The 20,894-nt window shown below is 38.2% G+C and overlaps 1 protein-coding gene across 2 annotated transcripts in view; it reads left to right on the top strand.

The window, feature by feature from the left end:
- The first annotated feature begins 1,654 nt into the window (after positions 1–1,654).
- LOC108411523 (PC3-like endoprotease variant B) overlaps positions 1,655–20,894 on the top strand; it is a 219,783-nt gene continuing 200,543 nt past the window's right edge. Inside the window, exons 1-2 of one of the 2 annotated variants that reach the window (XM_017683140.2) lie at positions 1,655–1,730; positions 8,110–8,285. In XM_017683140.2, coding sequence (XP_017538629.1) covers positions 8,118–8,285 — 168 coding nt within the window. In that variant the 5' untranslated portion in view covers positions 1,655–1,730; positions 8,110–8,117. Of the gene's footprint in view, positions 1,736–8,109; positions 8,286–20,894 lie in introns of both variants that reach the window. The other variant, XM_037530903.1, reaches the window with a different exon arrangement.

Here is a 20,894-nt window from a genome sequence, read left to right as displayed (position 1 = left end):
TTTATGTTGTTTATGAATGTAGCTGTACTGTTTTTATAGTTATATGTATCTGTTTTGTTTTATCATTCTATTTTTAGTACTTGCTGTTTGTGAAGCACTTTGTAGCTGTGCTTAGAAAAGTGCTATATAAATAAATGTTTACTTACTTACTTACTTACTTACTAGGACATGAGGGACAGGGATGTAGTCTCAATTCCTGCTGCTAAATGCGGGATGTGTGGCTAAAACAAGGCTCTGCATATTCATTAAAATGCTTTCTATTTATGTAGTGACATGAAAACCTGGAGCAGCAAAATTAAATTGGAACACAAATTAAATTCATGATAAATCTAATTCTGTCCACTTCAATTAAGAAATCTTAAAAAAGGAAAGAAACAAACAAAAACAATAAGTATTATTTTCACAATTTAAAATTTAAAGGTTAGGGTTTAAGACAGCCATCTATAGAAACTATAGAAAATATGTGGCTCAGCCAATCAGATTACAGAAACATATGTATATGCTTTGTAAATTAGATTATAATTAGACTTAAATTAGCTTTAATAAAACAATTTCTTGCAATAAGTGGTACAAGTGGTTCCTTAGGGCCCATTAGTGTGTTTGTGCTGCCCGTTTACAGAAACTAATCTGCAAAATCAGCCTGTTTTGCATTGTTTTCAGTGTGTTTTGAAAGTGTTACACAGATTTAGCCTACAACAGTAAAGCCCTGCCACGCTGAAGTTGTAAGGAGAGCTTCATGAAGTTTATGAGAAATAAGAATAATGAAAAAATTAATTATGGACACAAAAGTTATATGTGGACCTCAGAGAAATAAGAAAATGGTATGCTCCCTATATTTGTTTTGCAATGCATTTACTTGTATTTGGATTTTTTATATAGATAATGTAGTTATAATGTAGTTAATGTAGTTGTTTAACTGTATATAATGAATGATTGTTGCATTGTGGTTACCTTACCGCTGTGATAGGCCTGTGTCATTACAAGTGGTTTTGTAGTGGGTGGGGCTGAAGGCCTCATCAAGAACACTGTTTACACCTGTGTGGTGTGCTTGTGAGGGAGCTTCTCCTTTGTTTTGTAGTTTGTGTCCTGGGCAGTTTTCTTTTGTTCTTTTGGGGATTATGCTTCAGTTTATTTGTTTATTTTGGAGTTATTGTGGTATTCAGTATTTTGCCCTTGATATTTTTGCACCAGATCCTTTATTTCTTATTAAAATTATTTTTCATTTATTCATTGTGTGCTTCCCTTCTATTTGTCATGATAATTAGCCAGTCATGACAGCATACATTACTATTATTGCCTTTTATAAACTTTTTTCTAATTAAAATGAATGAAGTGGTAACTGTGGTTTGCTGGGTGCCACCAAGTAGGATCTCACCTATAACCCCTGAATGTTCAAAGACAGCCCTGGTAAAAACACCAGCTTTGGTGTAACATTATCAGAGGTGTAGAGCTATTGAATGTTATCCCAACCTGCACACTCCTTCCAGCTTCTCCTGGACTGAACTGTGTGCCTTCTGCGTGTAGTAAAGTGTTTTGTGGATACAGCCAGAAAGGGTTTCGATAAATGTGTCATTTGCATGCTGATAGCAGTGTACAGTAGGAAAGCGCTGTGTCTCTGGGTTGGAGGTTATTTGCATTGCAGTGTGGAGAGAGAGTGTGTGTAGGAGGAGAGGAGAACAGAAGCTGCTGGAGTGCGAAGGCCCCAGGGACAGACCTGTTCTGCTGGACCGGTAATGTATGTGATTACACAAAGCTAAAAGCTAAACGCATATTAAACTGCTTTCAGTGTCTTTGCAGAAGCATTAAGTTCAGTGGCGAATTATTTCTTCAGACTCATGCAGTGTAGAACGATCTCTTTTGCAAAGAAGATGCTATCAGTTTTTCAGGAGTGTGCAAGTCAAGTCAAATTCTTTATTGCCATATGTGCAAAGAAGTGGATTCCGTTGCACAGTTAAATCCTTTGTTTTGAGGTTGCATCTCAGTGCCGCTGACAGAGGAAGAAAACAATTGACTGTAGGAACAAAACCCTGTATCTCAAAATGGTAACTTTACACGAGAAGGAAAAACATCTTTTCAACTTTTAGTGAGTTTAATGGGAGAAGATTTTTATTGTAAGTCATTTTTGCCAGTTTCTGTCGGTCCATTCATTATAAAATGCACAGGGCCTGCACCTACAGTACCATGCAAAACTCACCACTCTTTAGTTTTTACATTTCTAGTAAAATGTCCAGTAAGTATAAGTACTCATTTAGCAGAGTTGGGGTAAAAAAGCAGAAAACATACGGTACTGTGCAAAAGTCTTAGGCACCCAAGACACATTTTCAAAAATCTATTTATTTGTGTAGTTTGTGTTTATTTGCTGAGAAAAGTGTTAATATTTGAATAAACAAAATTGATAGAAAATGAATAAGGATATTCATACATACATGTTTGTTTAACCATTTCCAAACCTCTCCTGGAGGAAGCCCAGTATTATATGTAGTTAAAAAGCAACTCCTGGTTGGACCAATCAGTGCTTCAGTAAATTGTGCTCATGATGTAATTGATGATATTAACAAGTCTCTGTGGCAGCTGTGAAGGTGTCAAGGAAAAATATGGACCCAAGAAATTCTTGTTACTTTTTATTGTTTTTATGTTTATTTGGATTATGAATTCTTTATTCTAATGTATATTGTGATAAACTCACTGCTGAGGTAAATTGTTTAAAAATATGCTTAAATGCCTAAAATGTTCACACAGTACAGTATATTTAAAAGAAATTTACACAGATGTCTCAGCAATTTTATAAATATTTTTTTTCAGTATTCAGTGTGGCCACCCAGCACTTCCATTTTTTCCATGCTTTTCATTTTTCAAATAGGATACTTTTCCACACCTCCAACATTCAGTCTTAGAAGTTGGTTGCATTTTCTGCCTCAAAACACATTCAGTGAAGTTGAGGTCTGGACTCTGGGGTTGACTATTATTATGATGACACCAGCAGCTTTTTTGTTTGATTTGAAAATGTTATTTTTAGCCTATTCTCATTTCTCAGGTTTCTTGACAGCTACACATAGCCCTAAACTGTGTTCTCAGAGTGAAAGGATGAGCTCAAAGATAGGAGTTTTAAATACTAGGTATCTGATGGTGACAGTTTTGGTGGTGTACCAGGCCTTGCATGGTTGTTAGGAGTCCTATTTTCTCCAGATCTTTAAATAACTCCTGTTTTTATTTTTATTATTTATTTTTCACTTTCCCTGATGAATTCATCTCCTGATGAATTAATAATGTGTACTTAATGGCTGTTTTGACTGGAAGTTAAACGAATACAGTGGGATTGACTTTTCCACAGTACTGTATATAACCTCTAAATTGTCTCTAATCTGTAAACTGCCGCTCTTCATAGCTCATATGCTTTTGCTTTTTTATTTGTGAAGGTTGGGATTATACCAGGATTGGGATTATACTTATTTACATTTCCTAATGCTAAATTTTCAAGCAATGATTTTGCCAGATACCAGATTTCCTACTTTTCCCACTTACCCCAAGTGTAGTCGATGAGCCAATGCATGTTTGATACTGAAGTTTGCTTCATTAGTTCTGCTGTGGGACTAAAGGCCAGTTCAGTTAAGTTTGAAAGCTTATACCCACTAATTAGAGACCTGCTAAATCAGATGCATGCCTAAATCAGATCACAGTTGCCTCATCAGTAATAAAAAATCCTGCTAATGTGGTTTTTGAACTTGTATGACAAACTGTTTTCTATAAAAATGGACAAATGTACAGCAACATCTGGGTTTCAGGATGGATGCTGCTACCGTGTTTGGCTGACCGTCAGTGCACAGTCCATGTAGATGAGCTCCAGTGGAAAAATAAAGAAGCAAGACAAATACATCTTGGCTGATCACAGCATTTAGTTTAAGTTACTGAAACACCCCACTATGCTTTGCATGAAATCTACCTTTGTTAACAGCCCGATTAGAATAGGGAAAGTACATGTGGATCACCACTACAGAGCAAAGCTTATGGTTGGTATCTTTTTACTTCATCTGTACAGCACTGCTATTGTTTCAAGCAGTATGTGTAAAGTCTTGTGTTGAAATATTTTATGTGAAGCACACAGTTGATGGCATTTCTCCATTCCAAGCGTATAACCTCCGTCTCATTTTCATTTGCATAGGATGTTAATTTATGCTACTCCAAAGACACGACAGAATATGAGCTTGGTATCTAAACCAGAGGGGTGTACAGGTATTTTAGGTTCCGTATGCTTTTCAGGTCAAGATTGATTTTTGAATTTATGTAGTAAAAATGTATTGATTCTATAGAGCTCTATCTACATTAGTTTGTCCTTAAAAAAATCCAACATTTATTTCAAAACAAAAGGTTGTCAAGTAGCAGGTCCCTGTGCGAAACAGTGAACATGAAAAACAATGAACATTACACAAATATGACTTACCATAGCATGCCTCCCTTAAAATTGGCTGTTAGTGCTCTAGCACTGACTCTAATCAGGGCCGCTGTAAAAGGGTGGAAAAGCGCCTTCATAAGGGTTGTACCTTTTGTTGCATAAGCACACTGACAGAGTCCTAAAGAACACAGAGTAAGAGATTTAAAAAAAATGTTTGTATGACACTAAACTTGAGTATTATATTAAACATCCAGCAAAGCTTAAATGAAAAATATAAGATATAAATATGATAAAGCATGATCAGACACTGATCAGACAAATCTGAGGACTGTGTGGGCGTGGCTAATGAGCAGCTTGATTGACAGCTCTATGTCCAATGCTCATTGTCTGCTTTGCCACTCATACATTTTTTTTTTTATTGAGGGAATAAGTCAAGACATCAGAAAAACTAAGATACAGGACAAACCCAATAAAGGAAAAGAAAAGGCCTGAACAGTATCTGGTATTTGGTCACAGCAATAAAAACACAAATAAATGAATGAATTAAAGGACCAATTTGGATTATAATGTTATCATTTTTCCTGACTCTTCCCCTTCTTTTCCCTTTTTCTCTTCCCCCCTCCCACACACCCTTCCACTCCCTCTCTACCCTCCCTCCATTAAGTTTTCCCTTTCACCTTACCCCTAGTGGCAGCCACTCATACATAACTAAAATCGTTATCCAGCTTTTAGATTTACAGCATTTGGCAGACGCTCTGATCCCGAGCAACTTTCAATTGGATCATTTTACACCGGTAGGCGAAGGAAGTATTAGGAGTCTTGCCCAAGGACTCTTATTGGCATAGTGTAGGTGTTTATCTAGGTGGGATTGAAACCCAGTCTACAGCGTAGAAGGCTGAGGTGTTACCCACCACACCAACCAACCACTTTTATATGATAATAACCAAGCAAACAGACGTGCAGATGGACGGATATTCGAACAAACAGATGGACGAGGCAACACCTAAAAGAAGGAACAGACGAACAAACAGTGTGCGTGTGGATAAACGACTGAACGAGCAGCTACAGACAGGTTTTCTAGCTCGCTAGCTTTTGGTTATGCTGGGTTAGCTGTAGCTCGCTAGTTTCTCACACTCCGAAACTGTGTTGTGTGTGCAGGTCAAGAGACGCCAGCCTCGTGTTTGGTAAGGGGAGTGCTTAAGGAACCCTAACCATGACCATAAGGACAGCTCAGTTTACATCGGGAGGAGAGAAATATGCTGAAATATATAACTTAGGTCATTTATTGGTCATTGGAACATGTATAAACTTCTCAGTAGTGTATTGATATCAAACTCCTAGTGAAATCTGTCCCATCCAGCCCCTTTATATCAAATCAAATCAAATCGATTTGTATAGCGCTTTTTACAACGGATGTTGTCACAAAGCAGCTTTACAGAATTTCAGAAAAGAAAAAGTTTCAAGAGAACTGTAAGAATGTACAGAAACCCCCCGGTGGGCAAGCCAGGGGCAACAGTGGCAAGGAAAAACTCCCTCAGAACTGAGGAAGAAACCTTGGGAGGAACCAGGCTCACCAGGGGGGACCCATCCTCCTCTGGTCAAACTACCTACAAGTGATTATACTACTAATATTAATAGCAGTAATTAATTCCTAGTATTAGTAGGAGTCTATGAGAACATCAGCGTAGGGTGGGCAGCTCATCCAAGGTAGGTGGTGGTACCTGGGGCATGGGCAGCTGGTCTGAAGTGGGTAGCAGGAGGGCTCGGCAGTCAGTCGTCCTTCAGTGTCCAGCCGGATATAATACATCTTATCACAACATAGTAAATTAGACAAAGGAAACCAGTCCAAATGTTGCTAAGGTCATGGTTAGGGTTCTTAATCCCCTCAAATCTTTATATGATACTCTTACCTCAGTATAATACACGAATGCAGTGTTTTCCAACCCAAGTCCTGGAGATACATGGCCCTGCACATCTTAGTGTTATTCCTGCTCCCAACATACCTGATCCAACGAATCAGCACATTAACAAGCCATTACTGAGTTGAAGCGAGTGAGTAAGGCAAGTGAATCACTAAAATGTGCAGGGCAGTATGCCTCCAGAGCCACGGAGGATAAAGGGGCCAGTGAAAGGACTCTAAGGTCATGGTTAGGGTTCTTGAGTCAATGAATTGTCATATAGCAGACAACCTAAAGCAGCTATTTAAATAGGCATGCCCCTGACCTCTGCTAGGCTAGCCTGTGTGTACTGTAAGACAACTTTATAACGTAAATAATTGTTAGAGAAGTGTAGGAATGTAGAGTATATAAACTTTGTGAATTAGTTCTTTTTGCTAGTTGTGTAGTTTTAAAACATAAAATGTTACTTAGTTCAGCTAACATGTAGAACAATGGTTTGAAATATGAGTAACAGACAAAATGGACATTCTGTGAAATCTGGTTTACATTGATGTTGACCCGATCCCTTGCTTTGCCAGTGGGCTAATACAATGATGGAAGTGAAATGACATTGTGATGACAATGTACAGTATACAGTGAAATGACAATGTACAGTGATGACATTGAAATGTCATCAGAGATTCCCCCCAATGGGAAATGGAGATTCTCATTCTTGTGCACTGACATGTGCTTTGATGAAGGAATTTATTAAGAAGCAGCATGTCCATAAACACAATATGTACACTTGAAATATATCAGACGTATAAACAGAAGTGGTATTTTTAATAGTTATGAAAACATGATTCAGAAAACATAGCATTAAAATGCTGAGCCATAAGAGGGCAGAGCTGTATATGAATAACTCCTTTTAACTGTGCCATAAAATGCAATTTTCACTTATTTTGAACGTAGTTCAAAGTTTTTCATAGTTTTTCTTACATTTCGATGGAAAGTGATTTACAAAACCAACAGCGAGCTGGATTTTCGTCTTCGTAGGTGAGCAAGCATGTCAACATTTATAAAAGCGTTCTATTGTGTTTAAATGCTATTTTTTAATTGTGGCAGTTGTACACAATGTTGTAATATGAAGAAAGCTGCAAGTGCAGTTGATTAAGGGCGTTCTTGAAAGCTGAGAAAGAGACCTTGATTTTAGATCAGTACACACTAATTCTGATTTCTTCCGTTTTTCTTTTTCTGGGCATATGCACAAAAAGAGCATAGAGGTGTCCCAAATATAGCAGGCAGTGTTTGACACAGCACCAGCGAAATGCCAGCAAAACACTTCTATAGAGATGTGTTTCCTACTACAGGCTTGACCAAATGACGCATTTGAAAATTCTTCATGTTCTAAATAATGTATATTAATATTTGGTAAAGTGACTTGTTTAAAAACATGTTTATTGGCAGGTTGCAAAGCAGAATTCAGATAACTGAGTTTTCCCATTGTCTAATCAGCAAGGTGCATGTAAACACATTGAATGAATAACCAAAAAAATTATACAAAATTTAAACAGACTCATTGTCCTCATGAATCCAATATCAGAATGACAGGGAAAAACACTTCATGTGATCATATTCATTTCATATGCATACTTTTGTCCATTTTCATAGAAAACAGTATGTCATACAGTGTTGAAACTCACATAAGTCTGTAGTGTGACACAGTTTGAGGCAAGTATGCATTGATTTAGTCATGCAGTTTGCACAGTGCACAGTACAGCTAACAGTGTAGCGTCCTTCTGGCCAACTATCTATCCACTATCCTCATTGTTTTTATTACAGGTCATGTCATGCGTCCAGCCGTGCTGACTGCGCTGTGTTTGTTGCGGTGGTTCTACCTGGCCACTGGGGGGCAGCGCTGGACTAACACACATGTTTTCTACGCGGTGGAGCTGGAAGGAGGCAGCAGGGCCGCAGGAGCTTTGGCCCAAAAACATGGCCTGCGCTTCATCTCACGGGTCAGCGCTTATTTTAAACTGCTTTTATTACATTCACCCACCACACCCCCCACCAATTCACTCCACCTTTCTAAATCCGTTTACTGAGGGTCTTTTATAAGCAGAAATTCTGAAAGTGCTGACTGCTACTTCCATTTTAAGGCTATCTGACTTTCATCAAATTACAATAGGTGGTTTTGAATATTTCATGTAGTTCATGTTTGATTAAAAAAATTCTTTACAAACGGGGACTCTCACAAAAAAAATCCAATAAGAAAAAAGAGGAAAGAAACTCAAATAACTGATCAGCAACACCCAGTTAAGCTGTTTAGCTTTAATCAACATGTGCTGCAGTAAAACTGAAGATATACCAGAAAAGAAACTCATAGAATATTCTTAAGTTCATCTCCACTCAGCTTTATTTGTGAAGCTTCCTTTTGTAGTTTGAAGTAGACACAATGCAGTATGTATTTTATAAAACGGGATAAGATACATAGAGTCTTTGGTTTCAGCAACTTGATCAAATGCTTTATTGATTTTCAAGTGAAAGTTGATTGTTGTTGGGGGAAAAAATAAGACATAAAATGTATTTTGTGCAAAAGTTATGGCACTTTTTACCTTGGTTGCTTTTCTTACAATATGTTAAATGTGGCAAATAAATAGAAACTGTACACTAAAATGTGCAGTAAAGTCATATATGTCATAAATAAGTTTGCTCCCTGTAGAAGATGTGCTAACTTATCTTCAGTTAGATAATCAACAAAGCATGTAATTTGACCAGGGGTGTTTACACTTGAGCATTTGACTGTAAAAGCAATAGACACTAGAATGAGTACAGCAAAAACAAGTAAAATGAAAAGATCGCTGACATTTAAAAGAATCAAATCAAAAACACCTCTGAAAAACATCAGCTCTCATTTACATTGTGTGAACATTTCATGTTGAATGGACCAAAAGAAATGGCACGGTGGCGTGGTGGGTAGCGCTGTCGCCTCACAGCAAGGAGGGCCGGGCAACCGGGGTCCTCTCTGTGTGGAGTTTGCATGTTCTCCCCGTGTCTGCGTGGGTTTCCTCCGGGTTCTCTGGTTTCCTCCCACAGTCCAAAAGACATGCAGTCAGGCCAATTGTGTAAAATGATCAAATTGTAAGTCGCTCTGGATAAGAGCGTCAGCCAAATGCTGTTAATGTAATGTAATGTAATGTAAAATGATTTGGAATTAAATATTTTTATAACATGCATAATAAAGTGATGGTTTATAAAAATTACGATACAGGAAACAGATTTATAATGACTGTGATAAGAATAGAATTATTTAAAAATAAACACATTTACTGCAGTTTTATAAAATACGGTTTGCATTTAAGTAAAAGTCAGTACAGTACTGTGCTGAGACCAGCCTTCATTTATTTAATTTCCAGGTGAAATGGCAACTAAGTATAAAAAATGTAGATAACATACATTTAATGGAAAATTACACAAAAGCAACACCTAAATATAATATTTCATTTTTCAGTCTTTAGTATGTACATTTTTTTGTCCTACCACTTTCCACAGCTTCCATTCTTTTAAAGAGACTTACTTTCAATGTTTTAATGAAATTTGCAGGAATATTTTTCCACACCTTTAAAGTTCAGTCTTGGAACTTGGTTGCATTTTCTGCTTTTCATGATCCAAGTAATCTCAAATACATTCGATGATGATAAGATAAGATAAGATAACATAAGATAAGATGCCTTTATTGTCATTGCATGGTGTACAACGAAATTGAGCAGGAATCCAACAGCACTTTACACACAAAATAATTAAACATACGGCTAAAATATATAAATTGCAGATTTAAGAAAAATAATCTAAAAATCCTAAATATAAAGAAAAAGGACTATAAAACTATATATTCTAAACAGACAAGTGAGGTATCAGTTAGTTATTGCACATTCCTTGGACAGCTTATAGAGTTATATAATATTGCACATCTTAAAAATTATTGCACACAAAGAATATAGATTGCACACTCGAGAACAAATGAATAATAAATAGAACAGAGGTGGAGTGGAACACTGGAACAGTGTACAGTGTCCTATGAAGTCAATGCCAGTAAAGAGTTGTAGTGGTGCTCAGTTCACTTCTACTGAGCACAGTGTTCTATAAAAAGTCCTTGTCAGTGTGTGTGTTGGGAAGTGTTCAGTTCCTGTACAGCTGAAGTCTGGACTCTGGGGTGGTCAGTCCGTTGTGAGAACATCAGCAGCTTCTTTGTTTAATTTGCAAATATTCTTTATTTCTATAATCTTTTCTCAGTAACAGCTTTTTACAGCTACACATCCTTTCAGACTCATAGTATTGAGTTGTCTTCATCACTTCAGAGAATCCAATGCTGGGGGCTTTATACCCCTCTAGCAGATGCTGAACATTGGACATGGTGGCCTTAGGTTCATGTGTGGTGGCTCCAGAGCTTCTCTAAGATTATATAAGGCATGTGTTCACAACTGAACACCTGTATCAGCAGCAGGTGCACCTTAAATGACCTCGGTTCACTAATTAGAAGGGGTGTGTGTGTGTATATATATATATATATATACACACACACACACATATATATATATATATATATATATATATATATATATATATATATATATATATATATATATGCAGGTTTATCATTTAGCCTCAGTGTTCAGGCCTTGATTCTGTGACTCATGAATTTGACCTTTTGCTTCAGCTTATTGGCCAGTGAAGGCACCCTGCTGGCCTACTTGCTGCCAGGCACTATGAGCTATAACCCCCTCCCGACTCTTCCTCACACACTCTTCCTCAGGAGTGTGTGGACAGCAAGTGTCTGGACCACCTGCTGTGATTTAGTCATGTGTTTGACTCAGCTTTAAGGCCAGCACTGGTACTGGCATGCACACATATATCTACTCTGACAGGAATATAAGGACAAAGCATATGCAATATCTTAAACAGTAAGGGTAATCGTAGCAAGTGAACTTATTTCATATTATTTAGCTTTAAACCAAAGGTCAGTATGAGGTGCTGCAGTTTTGAAATATTGAAATATTTACTAATATTTTCCCTCATTACTCCAAGGGTACTCAGTCAGCCAAAGCATGTTTGATGTATTTAAGTTTGCTTCTTTAGTTCTGCGATGGAGCTAGTACAAGGCTAATATAGCTCAGTAATGAAGTGCTCTGCTTTGTCTTGGGGGTTCACACTGTTTTTAGGGCGCTCCTTCTGGCTGCTTGTCTCTTTGTTGCCAAGCAACTATAGAGTTGTAACTGTCAATCAGCCGTACTAGCTGACCATAGTTTCAATATGAGACGCACTTATAATGTTTTATGTAGTGTAAGTGGTTGTAATTCATTTGTACATGGCCATTTTCCAATCTCTGTCTATCCTTTTGTCCCCCAGGCTGTTTTTTCCCACTGTGTCTTTAAGACTGATACAAGATAAATTTTCACTGCTCTGATTGGCTGACCTTTACATTGGCTTATTCAAAAAGCAGTCTGGGTTGAAGCACTCTTTATAACTTCAGTGGGAATAGGAGGGGCTAAAATGCTATTGGCTGAATCAGAGAATATGAGTGAATGTGTGACATCACAAAATTCAAATGGGCTGTTTTTGCTGCTTAGTTCTCCTATAGATACTTATTGGACTGAAGACATCAATCTCTCTGATAAAAAAGTGAGGAAAGTTCATTTTTCTATGGTATATACCTTGTAAATGCGAATGGGTGGAGATAAAGTGAATAGGATCATATAAATAAATGAGTTGGCTCTTATGACATCACAGAAACATGGCATTCAAAAAGGGCTATTTTTGCTGTTTAGTTTCCATACCTTACACTCTGTTAACCAACGCTTTCACAGTGTAGCAAACATAAGCTACATTAAGAAAAAAAAGCAGCTTTTTAATCTTTTCTTTTGATCTGTCAGCACAGAAGGGCTGCTTGCAGGGCTGTAGGCTGCTTGACCACTGCAAGTTGACTTTGAGTATCATGTGTGCAAAACAGCGCAGCTCTCTCCCACTGAAAATGCCCACCAGGGTTTTACCATTATTAACAGTAAATAAAATGGCTATATTTGTGTTGTAGATATTGAGACCCCTCAACACTGTAAAGACCTCTGAGTTGTTAAATTTCTTGGCAATTAACCATTTCACATCAGACCACTCTGAATGCCGGAATCAAGCAGAAATCTTGACAAGTTCTAATTTAACATATGCAACCCCAATTCCAGTGAAGTTGGGACGTTGTGTAAAACATAAATAAAAACAGAATACGACAATTTCCAAATCCTTTTCAACCTATATTCAATTGAATACACTACAAAGACAAGATATTTAATGTTCAAACAGATAAACTTTATTGTTTTTTGCAAATATTCACTCATTTTGAATTTGATGTCTGCCACACGTTCCAAAGAAGTTGGGACAGGGGCAACAAAAGACTGGGAAAGTTGAGGAATACTCAAAAAACACCTGTTTGGAACATTCCACAGTTGAACAGATTAATTGGAAACAGGTGAGTGTCATGATTGGGTATAAAGGGAGCATCCCTGAAAGGCTCCGTCGTTCACAAGCAAGGATGGGGCGAGGTTCACCACTTTGTGAAGAACTGCGTGAGCAAATAGTCCAACAGTTTAAGAACGTTTCTCAATGTGCAGTTGCAAGGAATTTAGGGATTTCATCATCTACAGTCCATAATATCATCAAAAGATTCCGAGAATCTGGAGAAATCTCTGCAAGTAAGCAGCAAGGCAGAAAACCAACATTGAATGCCCGTGACCTTTGATCCCTCAGACGGCACTGCATTAAAAACCGACATCATTCTGTAACAGATATTACCACATGGGCTCAGGAACACTTCAGAAAACCATTGTCAGTGAACACAGTTCGTCGCTCCATCTACAAATGTAAGTTAAACACCCAGAAACGCCACCGGCTTTTCTAGGCCCGAGCTCATCTGAGATGGACTGACGCAAAGTGGAAAAGTGTCCTGTGGACTGATGAGTCCACATTTTAAATTGTTTTTGGAAATCATGGACATCGTGTCCTCCTGGCCAAAGAGGAAAAGGACTGTCCGGCTTGTTATCAGCACAAAGTTCAAAAGCCAGCATCTCTGATGGTATGGGGGTGTGTATTAGTGCCCATGGCATGGGTAACTTGACATGGCTAACACATTTCTGAAGGCACCATTAATGCTGAAAGGTACATACAGGTTTTGGAGCAACATGTGCTGCCATTCAAGAAACGTCTTTTTCAGGGACGTCCCTGCTTATTTCAGCAAGACAATGCCAAGCCACATTCTGCACGTGTTACAACATCGTGGCCTCGTAGTAAAGGAGTACGGGTACTAGACTGGCCTGCCTACAGTCCAGACCTGTCTCTCATTGAAAATGTGTGGCGCATTATGAAGTGCAAAATACGACAATGGAGACCCCGGACTGTTGAGCAACTGAAGTTGTACATCAAGAAAAAATGGGAAAGAATTCCACCTACAAAGCTTCAACAATTAGTGTCCTCAGTTCCTAAATGCTTACTGAGTGTAGTTAAAAGGAAAGGTGATGTAACACAGTGGTAAACATGCCTCTGTCCCAACTTCTTTGGAATGTGTTGCAGGCATCAAATTCAAAATGAGTGAATGTTTGTAAAAAAACAATAAAGTTTATCTGTTTGAACATTAAATATTTTGTCTTTGTAGTGTATTCAATTGAATACAGGTTGAAAAGGATTTGCAAATCATCGTATTCTGTTTTTATTTATGTTTTACACCATGTCCCAACTTCATTGGAATTGGGGTTGTAGTACAAACTTATCTTGTCTAATGTCTGTATGTAGGACTATATATATATATATATATATATATATATATATATATATATATATATATATATATATATATATATATATATATAATGATTTTCTGGACATTAGTGTGTTTGTTTAACTATTTTCACATGAACCCAGGACATTCTTGTTACTTTTTACTGTTTTTATGTTTATTTGATTTGTGAATATTACTTTATTCTAATGTATATTGTGAACTCACTGCTGAGGTAAATTGTTTAAAAATTTGCTTAGATGCCTAAAACTTTTGCACAGTACTGTATAGGTACACTATATTGCCAAAGTATTCGGTCGTCTGGCTTCACATGCATATGAACTTGAGTGACATCCCATTCTTAATCCATAGGATTTAATATGATGTTGGCCCACCCTTTGCAGCTACAACAGCTTTTCTGGGAAGGCTTTCCACAAGGGTTAGGGGTGTTTATGGGTATTTTTTGACTGTTCTTCCAGAAGCGCATTCATGAGGTCAGACACTGATGTTGGACGAGAAGGCCTGGCTTGCAGTCTCTGCTCTAATTCATCCCACAGGTATTCTATTGGGTTGAGGTCAGGACTCTGTGCAGGCCAGTCAAGTTCTTCCACACCAAAGTTGCTCATCCATGTCTTTATGGAGCTTGCTTGTTGCACTGGTGCGCAGTCATGTTGGAACAGGAAGGGGCCGTCCCCAAACTGTTCCTACAAATTTGGGAGCATGAAATTGTCCAAAATCTCTTGGTGCTGAAGCATTAAAAGTTCCTTTCACTGGAACTAAGGGGCCAAGCCCAACTCCTGAAAAACAACCCCACACCATAATCCCCCCTCCACCAAACTTTACAATTGGCACAATACAGTCAGACAAGTTCTTCTGGCAATCGCCAAACCCAGACTTGTCCATCGGATTTCCAGATGGAGAAGCGTGATTGGTCACTCCACAGAACACATCTCCACTGCTCTAGAGTCCAGTGACAGCACTTTACACCACTGCATTCCATGCTTTGCATTGCGCTTGGTGATGTAAGGCTTGGATGCAGCTGCTCAGCTATGGATACCCATTCCATTAAGCTCTCTACGCTGTTCTTGAGCTGATCTGAAGGCCACATGGAGTTTGGAGGTCTGTAGTGATTGACTCTGCAGAAAGTTGGTGACCTCTGTGTACTATGCGCCTCAGCATCCACTGACCCCGCTCTGTCATTTTACGTGGCCGACCACTTCGTGGCTGAGTTGCTGTCGTTCCCAATCACTTCCACTTTGTTATAATCCCACTGACAGTTGACTGTGGAATATTTAGTAGTGAGGAAATTTCACAACTGGACTTGTTGCACAGGTGCCATTGTACCACGGTACAATGCTGGAATTCACTGAGCTCCTGAGAGCGACCCATTATTTCACAAGTGTTTGTAGAAGCAGTCTGCAGGCCTAGGGGCTTGGGTTTATATACATGTGGCCACACAAGTGATTGAAACACCTGAATTCAGTGTTTTGTATGGGTGAGCGAATACTTTTGGCAATATAGTGTATGATGATATTATATTTTTCCTTGGCTTTTTCTGTGTCTTATCCTTATTTTTCTTTGCCAGTGTGCTACAACTGCTGCCAACTATTCTACTCTTGATTCTTGCACTTCTGCAACTGCTGTTTGTTTATTTGTCCTCTGTGACATAGTGTTTACAAAGATTTTTTGCCTCTAGAGGATGCTCAGGGCTTTTGCTGTAACTGCTATACGCAGTCACTTTGTGCCCCTGAGTCCCACAAGGAGTCCCATGAGTATCGGGAGAAAAAAAGTGGTGGCAGAGTATTCCTAAAAAAGGAGTTACAGAAAGAAAATACAATAATCAGATTTCATTTACATGATGAAAGCAAAAATCAGTTACTTGCAGGATTACATTGAAACTACTGTTACAGCCTAAAAAAACTTTTCAGATGAAGAAAATGTGACATTATTTCATTCACCCATGTTTGAATATTAAATGTAAAAACCATGTTGGAAAAAAAAGTTTATTTGTCCAGTCTGAACTGTCATTTATTAATTTCCATCCTCCAGTGTCCTGCAGTTTTGAGCAAAAGAAGCTCCTGAATTTTCCTGAATTTTCGAGCTAAAAGGGCTGACTGCTCTGTTTTACCTGTCTCCTTGGGCTGCTTCCAAATGTCACTGACATTAAACCCCCCCTTTGTTGCGTTAAGTACAATTTAATTGTGTTACTGGTGATTTTTTTCAACCCGGGCAGATATGTCAGGCACCGCTTACCTTGATTCTGCTCTTAAACTGCTCCTAAATCGTGTTCGTCTGCCTCTGAGCTTTGCTTTATCTGCTGCTGCAGAGTTAACGCCACTGGAACTGAGCACTGTTCTAATGGGAGTCGAAATGTCTCATATTCCTCTTTATATTGCTGAGCGACAGGAATGATCACATTTGTTTGCAAATAAAGATGATTTATATGATCAGAACATATTTGTACTGTGTTTGGTCCTGTATATTGTAAGAGCTAACCCTCAGAGAACTTGTTAGCTAGTGTGAATAAAATCAAGGCTGTTATTTGCAGTAGATCATCACAGCTGTGGTTTAACTGGCTCTAACACACCACCTTGAACGTTCTAGTGCACCTTACAAGGTAAAGAAGAAAGTAAAGCGAAGCTGCACCTCAGACCATTACCGCAAGTATACAGTACTCTGCGAATGTTTTAGGCATCTAAGCAAATTCTTAAACACTTTACCTCAGCAGTGAGTTTAACACAATATACATTAGAATAAAGTCATATTCATAATTCAAACAAACATAAAAACAATAAAAAGTAATAAGAATTTCTTGGGTCCATATTTTTCCTTGACACCTTCACAGCCACCACAGACACTTGCTAATATCATCAGTGACATCATGAGCAGAATTTACTGAAGCACTGATTGGTCAAACCAGGAGTTGCTTTTTAACTACATATAATACTGGGCTTCCTCCAGGAGAGGTTTGAAAATGGTTAAACAAACAAACTAACATCCAGAAAATCTTTCTCTCTCTCTCTCTCTCTCTCTCTCTCTCTCTATATATATATATATATATATATATATATATATATAGCAGCAGTAACTCTTCTTCTCTTCTTTGTAGCACATGTGTATATGTAACACTTAGTATTTCAGTGAATTATACAAGCAGTGATAAGTGATAAGTACTAAAGCACTAATGTTAAGGATGCAGTGTGTTGCTCATGGCCTGTTTTGCCATTGCTGAAGAGAACTTTCATAAAACTTGGAAGAGCATCACTGATGTCAGCTTACAAAGACTGATTTGATTAGCCAAACCAGGCGTTATGCTTTTTCCCAACTCTCAAGAACATTTTCAGCCTGGATTTAAACGTGTCTAGTGTGGAAGCTCTTCTAATGCTGTCTGTCAACTGGTTCCATTTAAGAGCAGCAAGGTAACCAAACACTGCTTCTCCACATCTAGTCTTTACCTTCAGCAGGAGGTACCTGACTAGAATTTAGAATTTTTTAAAACCATTAGCCAACTGTGTTTGCACACTGTGGAATTCGACCTTTTTTGTAAGTCCAGTTAGGAGACTATTACAGTAATCAATACTGCTGGAAATGAGACTGTGGATGATAAGATAAGATAAGATAATCCTTTATTATTAACAGTATTACATCAGCAGCAGTGTAATAGAAGTAAGGCACTCAGTAATAGAAACGGGAAACAGTACAAACATTATAAGTTTCTGATTATTGTGAGTATTATGAGTTTTATGAGTATTATGAGTTTCTCTAGGACTGGTTTAGTCAGAAAATCTCTTATCTTCTTGATGTTCTTTAGTAACTGCTTTGAAGTACCTGCTAAAACTGAGATCAGCGTCCATTAGTACACAGAGGTTATGTGCTAGTTCTTTAGATTTTAGGGCAGTGGAGTCCAAATACGCATCTAGTCTGTGCCACTCATTGCTATTCCTGAATAAAATAATCTGTGTTATTGCCTTTATTCAACTGCAGAACATTTTGTGCCATCTAGTTAGTGATGTGATCAAGTCACTTACAAAGAGAGTCAAGGGGACTGTAGTTCAGCGAGGAGGTCAAGTAAATCAAGCATAGCTGTGAAGAGATGTCTCATAGTCTTGTAGGATTTGGCCAAGAGGAAGCATGTATAAATCAAAATAGAGCAGACCAAGACACCACAGTTCACTTGCACACTCTCAAAAACATTGTTTTCCAATTGGACAAAGCAGCTCTTGGCTTGCAGGTATGAACTGAACCTAAAAAAACTACCGTAGCAGTTGTAATATTAATATTGCTCCGTCTATGTTACAAGCATACATACTGTTGCCATATTGCAACAACTATACTTGTTTTACATTTTGTATAAAACCCATAAAATCTAAACTTTTCCATAAAATTGAATGAATTTTACACAAAGGGCTTTAGAGGCTCGGCCTTACCATGTGACGTGTAGTACAGAATGCAACACCATGTACCATGTTCCTCAGAAAGCTTTCAGTTTCCCAAAGGGAAACAGAAAAATATCTTTATATTGTCGTCAGGCAAAAATAAAACAAACAAAATAAATTAATTAAAAATATGTTGTTGCAACATGGAAACATCATGCAGTAGAGTTATCACTATGTAGCTGTTTGAGTTCTGGCCATTCTGGGGAGAAATGCATACAAGCTGGTAAAATCCTCATTTTGCTTCTAGAAAACTTTGATGAGTATTGTACTATTAGCCCACAGTAATCAGCCCAAAACATTGTCCGCTCCTGCTTTGGTGGACAGTAGCTGGTTAACTGTAGTTTTGGAGTGACATCCCCCGCTATTGTATTATCCGTGACAACATCATTTCTCTTTTTGCTTTCTTACTGGCAATAATTATAGGATGATGTTTCTGTTTTGATGAGCGCTCTTCTCATGTGGTGTCGTGTAGATGCTTTCTTTCAGATTTTTCTGCATCTGAAACTTGAGAGTGTGTAATAAAACTTTGTAATTAACTCTGACTTGTTTTAGTAAATCGAGGTGTAATAATCCCTGTGCTGTGTAATAATCCCTTTAATTGTGTCTATGTATTATATCTACACAATCACTGCCTTTTGGTTTATTTATGTTTGATAATAAACGTGATGATGTAGTATATCTTATTCTTGTGGAAATGAGAAACATGTCAATCAAGTAAATTCAAAACACAGTTTTTCACTGTCTCCACTACTATAAAGTAGAGCTCTAATCGTTGTGAGTGAAGGTGAAGTAATTTGCCAGGAATTGCGCATGTTGTGTGTGTGTGTGTGTGTGTGTGTGTGTGTGTGTGTGTGTGTGTGTGTGTGTGTGTGTGTGTGTGTGTGTGTGTGTGTGTGTGTGTTATAGGTGTGCGCTTGTCTCTCGGTGTTGTAATGAGTATTGCTGGAACGTGCTCTTGCGGTTTGTACATTTTTCATATGAAATCTAATCTATGTGGTTTCGTGGAGACAGACATAATGGCAGCTATGATGTTTCATAGAGAATACAATGAAATAACAACCACCCCTACCACAACACACACACACACACAGCATTGCCTTTGTGTAAAATAATTTTATTTCTTTATTTCTATTATTTGTATGCTACACTGACTAAATAAAGATAACCAAGGTCATAACAGTCAATATACTACAAGTTAATGCCATCTAGGTAAGTTCCCTGCAGCATTTCTCACTGCCCACCTGAAAGTAGCGCTTTCATTCTTGTCTTCTCAGTGCCACCTTGTTCCCTATTGAAAAAAATGTTATGAGTGTTATTTGAGCATCAGTACCTAAAACCAAGCTTGTACTTTGGTGGATGGCATCTATAGCCAGCTAAGTACACTAAGTACAGCATCAGCTTAGCCCAACAGGGTACAGCTCAAAGCACCACAGAACAACTCTCTCTTTATCCTTGTGTCACTTTAACACAAGAGTTTAGAATTTTTGAACTTAGATATGATCTTCTAAACTCATTCCCATAGTGAAAAGGTCTTCAAGTCAAGTCAAATTTATTGGTAGCGCATTTTACAAATGAAGTTGTCACAAAGCAGCTTCACAGAATTCCAGAAAAGACAAAGTTTTAACAAGAATGTAAAAACCCCCAGGTGAGCAAGCCAGGGGTGACAGTGGCAAAGAGAAACTCCCTCAGAGCTGAGGAAGAAACCTTGCGAAGAACCAAAGCTCACAAGCGGGGACCCCTCCTCCTCTGGTCAAACTACCTACAGAGTTATTATACTACTCATATTAATAGCAGTAGTAGTAGTAGTAGTAATAGGAGTCCATGAAAACTTCAATGTAGGGTGGGCAGCTAGTCCAAGGCAGGTGGTGGTAGCTGGGGCGAAGGCAGTTGGTCTGAAGCGGGTAGCAGGAGAGCTCGACAGTCAGTCAGACAGTCAGTGTCTGGCCGGTTGCCAAACTAAACCTACTACCTATATCGGGCAGCAGCAATATAGGACGATGTCATTGGTTCCAAGTAAACCATGTGGATAGACACAACAGAATGATTGTCGATATCCTCAGTATGAATGGAATGTACGAAGTATGAATCATGGCAAGCTGGAAATAGTGAAGATGGAAATGGGTCGTCTACCCAGGATCAAACAGGGGAATGCTGCTACGCTGGTCATGAACAACACAGAAGAAATGGAGTGGCTTTTATTGTCAACAAGTATGTGAAAGTGACTGCGATTGGATGCAGTGCTGTAAATGAATGACTGATGTCATTCTGATTTTGATCATTCAACATTACAGTAATTCAGGTTTATGCCACAACAATGAATGCAAGCGATGAAGATATTGAAAAGCTTTATGGTCAAACTAAGGCTGAAATGACTA

Source organism: Pygocentrus nattereri, chromosome 19, assembly GCF_015220715.1.
Source record: "Pygocentrus nattereri isolate fPygNat1 chromosome 19, fPygNat1.pri, whole genome shotgun sequence".
In the NCBI taxonomy this organism is placed as follows: Eukaryota; Metazoa; Chordata; class Actinopteri; order Characiformes; family Serrasalmidae; genus Pygocentrus; species Pygocentrus nattereri.
The sequence above is the reverse complement of the archived record's forward strand: the minus strand, read 5'-3'. Positions and strand labels throughout refer to the sequence as shown.